The sequence below is a fragment of the Mastacembelus armatus genome, chromosome 20, assembly GCF_900324485.2.
Source record: "Mastacembelus armatus chromosome 20, fMasArm1.2, whole genome shotgun sequence".
In the NCBI taxonomy this organism is placed as follows: domain Eukaryota; kingdom Metazoa; phylum Chordata; class Actinopteri; order Synbranchiformes; family Mastacembelidae; genus Mastacembelus; species Mastacembelus armatus.
This window is the reverse complement of record NC_046652.1, coordinates 9,793,478-9,805,566: the sequence shown is the minus strand read 5'-3', so window position 1 is coordinate 9,805,566 and position 12,089 is coordinate 9,793,478. Positions and strand designations below refer to the sequence as shown.

The window sequence follows — 12,089 nt, the reverse complement described above, 5'->3', positions numbered from 1 at the left end:
CTAAGTGCAGCTGTTGCACTCCATTGGATCATTTTTTTTAGGCTGATTGCTAATTAGGATAGCATTTTAGTGAGCTTTATTTAAAAAAAAACTTGTTAAACTTGCAATTTTCCTCTCTTCTTCTCTTTATCCTGGCAGATCTTACAGAGAAGAACAGCAAAGCCTTAGCCAATTATACACAATTTACTTTGGGATTGGGAGCATTTTTTTCACACTGTACCCAATTTCCCATGCAGTATCCATATAGTTAACTACTGTAACTGTGTGGTAGCCGCTCATTATAGTGCTCACTTCAGCTTTGAATGCAAAAGCCTACCCTGAAGAATAGACTGCCCCATCTCCCTTATTCTGCTCACATATCTGAATCCCTGGGAGAGGGAGCAGAGGAAAGGAGAGCCTGAGAAAACAGCAATTCACACACCAAACACAGAGACCCCTAGTAGCTCAACAAATGACTGACTAGCCCTATGTCCATTCATATCGCCCCTCGGCCCCGCAAGCCTATTAGCCAGGCATCGCTCCTTGAACATTCACTGTCGACAACATGTGGAGGCATCACTATAGCAACCAGTGGATATGACATGTGCAATGGACGGGGACTCCTGAGCAGCTGAATATAAGGAGGGGCTCAGCTTTAACTAAATGATCGCAAAAAAAAAAAAAAAAAAAAAACCCAGCCCCACCATCTCCCCGTCTCTTTTCATTGGCACAGAGGCGCTGAAAGGACTCACTAGTGGGGCTTCTGCACATTCTTCCAAGGCTCGGAAAATCAGGCGGGCATATCCCACATTCTTCTCTCTTTTCTTACTCGCTTCGACTCTCCCCTTTTTTTCTTTTTCTTCATCTTCGTGTTGAAGCCGCGCTCTTTTGTTGGCGCTGGGACCCGCGCAGGGGGAACTTTTGGAGACGCGGACTGAGTGGGCGGCCCAGGCGCACTGAACGCCTCTTGGAGCTGCAGCGTGGTTTAACCATGCTCTCTGGACTAGGACAGGCAGCATCCTCCGCTTACCCCGAAATGTGCGCTCTGCCCCGCGACATGGATTTGGGTAATTATCTCCTGGCTTGAATGTATGTCTGACATGTTTTGTGCTGTGTTCAATGTGCAGGTGTTTAATGCGTCAAAGACGCGGCTTAGAAAATTCACATTATGTTACAATAGTCCGCTGAAGATCTGAGAACCACGATTTTTATGGGGGGGGGGATACAGTTCAGCATCTGGCAAAAAAATCGCACGTCGAAATATTTCTAGTAAAACTGGATCTTGATCCCGGTGTGTTGGTGTGAGCACATCTGGATACAGGGGACAAAGTTTGTGTGCAGGTGCATCCTGACTGGTGATGCCTCAGAGCAGCTCAACTCATAAACCCCGAAAACTGAGAGCTTGTGTTCGCATCACTCATGCTTTCTTCATCATGGATTTGCTGGAATAGTAAACGCGATTCTTTTTAAATTTAATTGAAAATATTGTTGGTTTTTATTATGATTTAGTCTAAGGATGTATGTCCTTAGACTAGGATGTTTTCCCATATATCTGAAGGACAATAGAAATGAAAATATTTATGCCTCTTCTTAATGAATAGCTATTACAAGTGTTTACAAAATTTGTTTCAATAATTTTATATGTGAATGACAAAGCCAGTATTTTCATGTACCTAAGATGAAACGTGTGCTTTTAAAATGGGCTAGTTTGACAGTGTTTTTCATTAAGCACACAGTCCTAACTCTCAGTTTATAGTTGCATGGAAGCAGGTTCAGATTTAGCTGATTTTTATACCTTTCAAATCTACATTTGAAGCTGCAATTCTTTTATTAAAAAACAAACTTTGGATAAGGGTTGAGGTTTGGCACCTAATTTCTCTCTTTTGCTTCTTATTGTTATTGTGATGAGAATGAATGAATGGATAGCCAGTCGCCCTGACAGCACCCCTCTGTCTGACCTTTCCTCTTATCATTTGAATAATCCAGAGCGCTGAAATCCATCTGCCTCTTGTCTCCTCTCAGAATGACTAATTCATCAGACAGAGGGAATATGGGCAGGAAAGAAAAGCAGAAGGATAAAGTCTGTTAGAGGCAAAGAGCAATAACTTTAATGAATTTGGACCAGGCCATGTTGAACATGTTTTCAGAAAGATCAATAAAAATACCTGCAAAATACCTGAAATAGCTGCAATTACATTTTATATCATGTTAAACTTATGCTGAAATTAAGTTTTGATTGTGGGTAAATTGACTGATTTTTTTTTTTTTTTTATATTTATCCATTTACAAGCAGTTTTTAATTAAGCTGCTTTAATTAAAGTGTTTCTGTGTACTTAAAATGTGTTTTATTTAATCAAGTTAAATAACATTTTCTACAAAGGACATACTCCAATTATGGTAAAATAGAACTGGTTACAAAAATAATAAATTATAAAAAGCTAATAGACATGTAATTCTTAGCCTCATATATCTTCTCCCTTTTACACTCTGTGTCTCCTCTGGTTTCTTTCTAACACGATTATCGTCTTCAAACACTCTTTTATGCTTGCAGAGCATTTCAAGCCTTTTGGTTCCCCCAGTGGAAATGATTATTCATTCCAAGGTGTTTACCTGAATATTTTAAAAACGATTCTCGAGGGCCTCGTTTTTGATTAACTTGACAAGGCCTGTTTTTTTCTTGTGTTTTTCGAAATGAAGAAAATTTTGTATGCAAAGGTTTAACCCAAATAGCTCGGGTTTGTTAAAACAGGTTGAAGCAGGTTTAAGCCAATACATTTGTGAGCTCTTTTCTTATACCACTATCTGATGTGCTGTGTCTACGGTGTTGATCATATGAAGTTAAAAAAAAAAAAAGCTTTTCATGTGTTATATTTTCAGATTTTCACTGTGTGGTTAGGTCAGAACATGACTGAGAAGATTTGCTTTCTTAACAACTGAAGATTGCGTCAATTTTAAAGTGTTGTTCCTGTTGTCTGTACATTTATTTGATCACTATACAACATACACACGTAATTAGATCAAGGCCATGTCTCCAATCTGTACATGTTATAAAGTATGAGCCTCTTTAAACCTCTCAGTTATTGTCCTGTCTGTTAATGCTTGAATGAAACTACATAATCGACCCACAGCACACAGCAATCAATGTCTTCGGGCCAACACAGTGATCAAAAATACCTGGGCATCCACGTAGCTGGCTAGAACACTGATAATTATGAGCCACAAGTGAAACCAGACTGTTACTGGTCTGAGGTAAAGGGTCTTGTTTTGAAAATGGTATAACAAGAAGATGTAGCCATCCTTCAGCCAGCCCATTAGACCCCGCAGACTAAATGTCAGAGCACTTCCTTCTTTTTTTCATATTCTAGATTTGATTCACCTCAGCCATCAATCTTTCAATATTACACACAGACAATTAGGAGCCTGCTGATCTATTTGTGCTCTTTTATTGATATTGCCCTTTTGCAGCTATATAGCTATTGGTATGTATGCAGCTCCTAAAATTAGATCAAAATCTGTGGAGAACTGGCTTTTTTAGAAACACCCTGTTTTGTTTCTGTTTCAGACGACAGCAAGAATAGTCAAGTATAAACACTTTGTTAATACAAAACTTGGCAGGAGATCTGTCCTGTATTTAAGCAGCAAAAATATCTAACATCAGCTACTTTTTTGGCTATCCTTAATTGTCCTTCCAAATTATAGCTGCAAATTACTGCAGTTATACTCTGAAAATATCTTGTATCATATATTGTGTATTCTCAACAGGGAATTATCATTACAGTAAATGGCTGTGAGTAGACTAGTGATCAACATGTAACCTACACTCATAAATATCTTTCAGATGATATTTCATTACATTAAAACCAGATCTGTCATAGTGGGACAAAGACTATACCTACTGTGCACCTGAGTGTGGGTGTAAATATTTCTAACCAAATGGTGGGGGGATCTATAAAGGTCCAATCTGGTCCACTTGTGTCTCTCTAGTCCTGGTAGCCATTAGCCTTGGAGCTTGGGCCAGAGCCTAATCCAGCCAAACTCAGGACCACAGGAGATAATTAAGCACAAGCTTTTAGTATCCCAGCCTCCTGTAGCTAGTTGCACAGTGCCAGCCCGCCTCATGCCAGCATTAAATGGGACACAGTGTGGAGACAGTGCTGGACAGGGGTTTGTAATAGGGCTTTAATGAGTCTTAATGCATAATATAAGGTCCATATTAAAGCTGGATAATGAGTGGGGCTGGTAAGACAGTGGTGGTGGGTGGGAGAGGAAATGGAGAAGTAAGGAAGCATTCATGATGATGTTGCAGCTACAAATTTTTTTACTGGAAAATCAAAACAAGCCCTCAGGTGAAACCTGATGCACCGCAGACATGATGGTTGCTGTCAAGAAAAAAATGACCACATCAATCAGGAAATACATGAAGCTGCTTCCTTTGCTGCTCTGATAGTGTGTTCTCTGTTTGTGTGTGTTCTCCAGAGGGGCAGCCTGACCCAGATCCCTGTGGTAAAAGAGACCAGGGTCGAGTCGGGCCAGTTCCTGCTCCTCTCTGTCCTGTGCACCCTCTTCATCCTGGTGGCCCTGGCAGTGTCTGCTACTTTCTTCTGCGTGCACCAGCGCTCGCACCTCCACATGAAGGAGAAACTGGCCAGCCTGGGGACTGACACCAGCACTGATGCCACTGCAACCTATCAGGTTAGTCCAACCACCTTACTATAAGCCAGACAGGGACAGACATTTAGCTTGCAGTGCCTGCACTGGACAAGTAAACGCTCTGTTAGGATTCCACTGATTTTCAGCTGTCATTTTATTAGATACATCTTCTAATAAATCCATCAAGATAATTTTGTCTACCCCATTTATATGAATGACTCTTTGTATGAGGAAGAAGTCCAGATACCCAATAAACTACAAAGTGGGTGTTAATATGAGTGATTCTCTTCTACTTGTTCTTATGATGGTTTTTAACTGTTAGGATAGAGATTTGCTTTGTTTTGTTTTTACTATGCAATGCAATAATTTAATATCAGCAATCATTATACTCTATGTGTGTTTACATCATTTTATGATCTGTGTTTCTTGTATTTTTGACTTATTGCTCCACTAAATATTTGCTACATCCAATTACTCATTGCTCACCCTTGCCAGAGAAGTGTGTGTATGTGTGAGATAGACGGGGAACCAAGCCGCCAGTGTGACCTATTCCCTTGTTCCTCTAGGGCCATGGGCAGCCTGGGCTGTATTGATTTTCAGCGTTGGGGCTCAGCTGTGCCCAGCGTGGCACTCAGAACACATTTATCTGCATGTCGCGTTAACATTTTCAATATTTAATCAGGTTTTCACAGGGCTGCTCTCCTGTCAAAAGCTAGAGATGTCATTAAAATGCAAAGGCAAACGTACTTTCTTCATTTAGAAAATATGTAGTTGCATTTATTGTATTTAATTAAATATATTCTTTATCATTTTTGTCTAGAATGCAAACTTTAGGTAACCTGTATCTTAGGTGTGGGATAATTACTAATATGACCTCCATGTTTGGAACATATGTGCTTTTTTGCATTGGCACAGGGATATTGTTAGTTTGCAGAACATACTGTAGACATGGTTTCTTCTTAGTTATTTTCACTTTAATAGTCTGCAACAAAGGGTAAACATGGGAAATTGCAATGCCAGGACCTGTGCTCCTCTCTGGGCTTCATGGATCTCTCCTCTGGCCCCTATGGGTGTTAACTGCATCACCCTGCATGAACACTCGGCACATACTCTTCTACAGCACAGCACTTTCGCTGAGATGTTGAGAAGTAGCATGAATTATATTACCCTGAGGCCAGGGCCCAGGGCACTGCTTTGTGGGTCTCATCATTAAAGCCTGATGGCAAGAAAACTGATCCAAGACCAGAGTTTAGACCAGTGATCGAGGGGAATATCACTATGATAGATCCTGAGATAGTATGTGCGTTTTGTCTGGCCTGTCCTCACTGTTAGTAATTGAACATATTTTCTGAATTCTGTGACTTCCAAAATGATGACATGAGGGTTTATAGATTATGAATTTGAAACTGAAATACTAAGTGTGGCCAAGGAATCAAGCATTGACTGTTTATACAATATTGTGCACATACGTCTTCCTGTTTCATTTTGTACAGTTTATATTACATAATGCCTAGTCTCCGAATTTTTATTCCTCCAAGTCAGCACTAAGACATGAAGGGAGAAAAGCTGAGTCACTTGAAGGAATGTAATCTTCATAACAGTGGATCTTTTAGCCAGGAGATATCAATCAAAACGGAAAATTATACTTTACAATTGTGTCAATGCATTTCTCTACTTTGGCTCTCTGTCATTATATATTCTTATATTAGAAGTCCATTTTGATTGATGAACAGATTCTCTTCTCTTCTCTATGTTTCCCTGTACCCATACAATGCATAGTGTACCTATTCAGACCGCTTATTAACAATGCATACAGTCACTGCATGGCAGGAAGGTGTGGCACACTGATTTTATCCTGTAAATTTTGTTGGATTCCTCCGCTGTTTTTGACATAATTAGTATAAGCTCCATAATCCACAAGGATAAGCCATTAATCAACAAGTGGAGACAGATCAAGTCAGTCCGGATACAGGATTTTACAAGTTGCATTTACAGAACTTAGCGCCTAAGAGCAAGGATAAGGACACAACATGCATAAATCTATTGTTATGTGCATGAAAAGGAGACAAATACAAGAAACCTTGCAATGCGACTGGGGAAAATGCATTTTGATTAACCCGTGCTTTGCCATCATTTCCTGTAATTTCTAGGAGCTGTGTCGCCAGAGAATGGCTATCCGGACGTCAGAGCGCGTTGAACGGCCAGAGACCCTGCGGCACTCAAGACTCAACAGTGTGTCTTCCCAGTTCAGTGATGGCCCTGCTGCCAGCCCATCTACTCGCAGCAGCACGTCCTCCTGGTGTGAAGAGCCCGTGCCGTGCAACATGGACATCTCCACCGGTCACATGATACTGGTAAGACTTTAGAAGCAATGTGAGCAATGATTCATGTGTATGAAAAGTTGTAACCAAAGAGATAAAGTGAGCTGATGGATGCTGGTTGAAGTGTGGTTTTTTTGTCAGGCCCTATGAGACTATTTGTGGTTCTTGTATCTGGTGGTTTCAACTAAACAACCATAACATTTCATCGTTCCTTAACCTGCCAGGCCTGTGAAAACTATAGGAAATAGGTAGAGTCATCTTAATGAGTATAATGAATCCATTCATAAAACAGTTGTCTTCAAGAAAGACCTCTTTGAAAGAAAAATACATGAAGTTTTAAACAGTTAAACACTTAGCTCAAAGTAATGGAATAAATGGTGACAAAATGAACTAAAAATAATGCAGAAGAAGAACTTCATTAAGAGTAAGGAATAAAGAGTTAGAATATAAAGCAAAGGTAATGAATAAATGCGTGAAATATACAGTCAGCTTGTGACCAGTGGTAGTTTTGTTAAGTTCCTGAACAACATCCATTTTAATATCAATTAAAAATAAGCATGAACAGGTGGTATTGATAAAAGGGTATGTCAGATTGGGCACCACCAATCTGTGGGAATCAGTGGTGCTTTTATTTATCTTTATATGTGTATTGATGGTGACTACAAAGCACATGGAGAGCTGCTGCACCAGAGTCACATTCCTTGTGTGTCCAATACATGTGACCAATAAAGCTTGATTTCTGCTGCTGAATGGGATTTTCAGAGATTTAATGAGCTTACATCATCGTGTATGCTCAAAAACTCCCTGAGACTGTATCCTGTAGTGATGAAAACAATCGGTTTATGTGTTTGGACGTGTCTGTCTTTCATCCTTCCCTCACCTCATTCCATTCAGTATCTTTGTTTTTTTCATCGCTCTTCCTGCTGTTTTCTTGCTCATTCTTTATCTTGGCTCTGTTGTCTTCATTCTTCCCTCCAACTTTTCCCTCCCTGTGTCATTTTCTCTGTTTATCATTCCATTCTGCTTCTCTCCCCTCTGCCATTTTCCTCCTTTACCCCCTCCGTCTCTCTTACTGCTGCAGCAAAATAAGGCAGACGCTGTTTTGCGTGATGAGAAAGTGAAATATCATTACCCTTCTGATTGTCATTTGGATGTTTTAGAAATTTTGCTAGGGTTTTGGGGTTTTTTTTCTGTTATATTTATTTATTTGTTTATTTATTTGGTTTGGTTTGTTTTTTTGGTGGTAAAAAGCTTTTGGGTGCCAGTGCTTCTACAAACACACAATGGATTGTTTTAATTTCGCACAAGTTTTGCTTCATTCATTTGAGACAAGCTTGATAAAAGAGATGGATAGATGCCTTGCAGTGTTTCCATTAATGGAGAGAGCATTCATCACACTGCATGTCTAACTTTTATATTGGGAGGCTATAATGAATGAGAGTGAATCTGAGTAATGCCTTGTATTGGTGGTAATAGATGGGTTTTGTTGCACTCGTCAAGCCTTGTTTGTGAAGCTCCTTTTGAAAACACTGACAATAGAAAAGCATTTAGCCCTCCAATAACAAAAGAGCCGGTGTGAATCATTTATAGGAGCTGTTATTATTAGCCCCAGTTCCTTCATAACAGCAATGTAGGCATTATAGTGTAGAAAGGTAAAACACACAGGGACCTTTACTGCTCTTTCAAGTTGTGATTGACATGGAGATGTCCTATAGGGGTTCTTCTTTAAAATTCTACCACCATCTCACATGAAACCATGTGTGAGATTGCCTTGTTATCACTGATCTCAGACCTATATTTTCCCATCTCTACTCTCCTCTCCTCTCATCTCCCCTGTCTTGCTCTTTGGAGTTCACACCGTGTGGAGAAGGATGATGAATACTCGACTTTCCAAAGCACACATGCTGAGGGTCCTTTTTTTGAAGCCCGATGTGATGTGATGTGCATGTGTGATGTGCACACATGCAACTACTGTGCCACTGCATGAGTTTGGTAAATCAGTAAATGAACTGTGATGTTACCCCTATGCAGCCTACCTAAACACTTACATTTTTTTGCATAAAGACTTCCATCTTCAGAAGTGAAACCAGATGCCTCTGTGTGCTGAGTCATCTGCTGTTTTTACAGAGCTTTGACTCACCTCTGCTGTCTTACATTTATTTGTCTTCTGTCTTCTATCTTTTTTCAGCTGCAGTATGGTCCTACAACCATGCCAATATCATCTATTACATGTTTTCAAATGTTAAAAATGAAAACCAAATGTGGTATGGAAGCATGTGTTTCCAGTGTGGTTGCTTTTTGTGCTCATTGCTGCAGTACTGGGTCAAGTTCAGCACCATGGACAGTACTTTCTCGATCCATAACACTCCTGCTGTTGCTGTAGTGTTTCCTTCTTAGTCACATTTCCCCTGATAAAGAAATCTTTTAAAAATAGTGTGAAGCATTTTTTCATTATGTTGAATATTAGTTGAACATGTTGTGCCCGCAGTGACTTTTACTCACAATATTAAATTGAGCTTGTGAGTGAAAAAATAATTAGGTCTTTCTTTTAATGTTCTGTAAAACAAAATGTTCTTTTCAATTTTGTATTATTCGTCACACAAACCAAACATATTAATAGATTTTTCACTTCTCTCTGCTGTTCATCATATCATAATGTACAAACTGATACCAGTATTGTTCGTTTTAATTTGATACCGAAGCGTGTCAGTAATGCATTACCTGTTGTGTCTGGCTCCCCTGGTTGTCCCTTCATCCTGATTTCACCCAGCACCCTCTGCCGCCGAGAAGACTGCTTAGGAAGGATTAGACATTGTTTCCCTGACAGTCCGGCCTCCCATCCCAACCCTCTGATTGGCAGACATAATCCCCCCATTCACTAAACCTTCGTTACCCTGTCTTTGGAATACGCCATGGTCCACTGCCTCCTCCTAGAAATGGGAGGGCTTGATAAGGGCCTGCTGGCTGCATTACATTAAGCTGCGAAAATATGAATTTGGAATGCAATCGATTCAGGGCATCGTTTGAATAGAACAGGGCGCAATTCACAGTGGATGTATCAAGTACATGGAGATGTAATATTGGAAGGGGAGGTGGAATGCTGTCAGGTTGGCAGGCAGAAAGTACTTGTACAGGGTGACAAGAGCACCGTGGTGACAGGCTCTGTCAAGTGGCCATAATGGCATGCTGTCATTTTCTTGGGAAGACAGTGCTGTGCGTGTTTGCGTAGGCGATGCACAGCAACACACACGTACATGCATATGTGTGTTGCCTGCTATTAGAATTGACATTGACTAGGTGTTTTTTGGTTTTTGTTTTTTTTTTTTTTTTTTTTGCATGCATAAAATTTTATGCTCAAACAGAGAGGGTTCAAAGTATAACAGCAAAAGCCTACAGTAATATTTCAGAAATATCAGTGTGTCATTAATGGGTTCCAGCAGAACACATTGTACATGCATTATGCAGCTGCATTATTCAAAAGAGTTTTTCTGCTCAATGTGACTCTTAATACCTTAGTGGCACCTTTGGTAAGACATGTAACAGTAAACTGTGATTACATTGTCTGTAGGAATTGCAGTATTCTTTGTGTGCATGAATTCATGAGCCATCAAAAGGTAATTGCCTATTATGTGTTGGAAAAGCTTATTTTTGATTATCATCTAGGTAGGTATTGTATGTATTCTGCAAAAACTTGGATCTCTTTTTGACAGAGGGATCTGAATAAGTTGGATGTAACAATGTAGCATCACTTTCTGCTCAACCTACCTATATGCTTTTCATACGGGATAAAACCCACATCTGGGTGTCACTTTCATTGTATGTGCCAGCTGATCCCTGACATCGCTTTATGAATTTGTAATCTTCTGACTCACACAAAAGCAGATTAAACCATTTAACCTCATCAGGGGGTGAGCCATGCTACAGGAGAGAAAGTGAAACATGATGCTACACTAAAAAAGCCTCATCTTGCCAACTGCAGCCTCTAAGCCTGCCTCGGTTTGGGACAACACACATACACACAGACCTCTTCCCATCCCCCCTTTTCCATCTTTGTCTTTTTAGGGAATTCAATTTTGTCTTCTCCAAGTGGCAGCTTAAATGCAGACAATCTTATCAGTGGCTGTGCAAGCAGTGAGGGACGTGATTGAAACACCCCTGAAGTATTTTCCAATGCAGACAAACCTTTCAGGAGTCTTAATTGTGTGTGATTTTTTATACTCGGTCAAACACAGATGCACAAACACACAAACATTAGCACACCTTCCTCACTTAGATCTTCAGCAGCACCTTCCTCATCCAGTTGTTATGCATTACAGCAGCTTAGGCCAATAATGCTCCATGACAGCTGATCATACAGTGGCTCTAAAGCAGAGGAGCTGTTGTCTAGGCTTTAGTGTTTTTTCTCCAGTTTATTTATTCCTTGGTTCATTTTGACAAAATAGAAATATATAAATAAAATAATGACAAGCAATAGCTAGCCAGTTCTTCTAAAATCAGGGTAAATTATTTAAGGTTCATTCTTCCACTAATCAAATGTTGCACTTAAGTTCTACTTTCTTTTGCTTGGTTTTGGCTTGTCATTTGAGCAAAGGGGGTGTTTGTTTCTACTCTAGTCATACATGGAGGACCACTTGAAGAACAAGAACCGTCTGGAGCGTGAATGGGAGGCCTTGTGCTCCTACCAGGCAGAGCCCAGCACCTGCAGTGTGGGTCAGGGTGACCAGAACTCCAAGAGGAACCGCTCAGATGCCGTTGTTGTATGTAAGTATATAAATGTGTCCATTCAGTTTGGTTTTTTTTGTTTTAATTGTGAGAAGGCTCCCATTATTTACAAAGTGTGTGCAGTGCAGCTCCATGACTGTTGTGTTTGTGACAGAACGCTTAAAAGAGCAACATAAAACCAATGGCAGAACGCAAAAACTACACTTTACCAATGTGTTTCCAAAATAATAAATAAAAAAATGATTGATAGTATGCCAGTGAGAAGTATGTGTAGACCCATTATTTAAAAAAAAAATATTAATTTTGAGAGCCAAATTTGCTTTTGCTGTCATTGGATATGCACCATACCAGAATGGAACGCACAGCACCCGTACGTGGGCCTAAACAAGGTTAAACTATTCATAAATGTTATGTAAA

General features: G+C 39.9%; 1 protein-coding gene across 1 annotated transcript in view; it reads left to right on the top strand.

The window, feature by feature from the left end:
• The window catches only part of ptprn2 (protein tyrosine phosphatase receptor type N2), a 125,601-nt gene that overhangs the window by 95,399 nt on the left and 18,113 nt on the right, over window positions 1-12,089 (top strand). Inside the window, exons 12-14 of the mRNA XM_026292338.2 lie at window positions 4,456-4,671; window positions 6,780-6,983; window positions 11,564-11,711. Of these exons, the coding sequence (XP_026148123.1) occupies window positions 4,456-4,671; window positions 6,780-6,983; window positions 11,564-11,711 (568 nt within the window). The remainder of the gene's footprint in view (window positions 1-4,455; window positions 4,672-6,779; window positions 6,984-11,563; window positions 11,712-12,089) is intronic.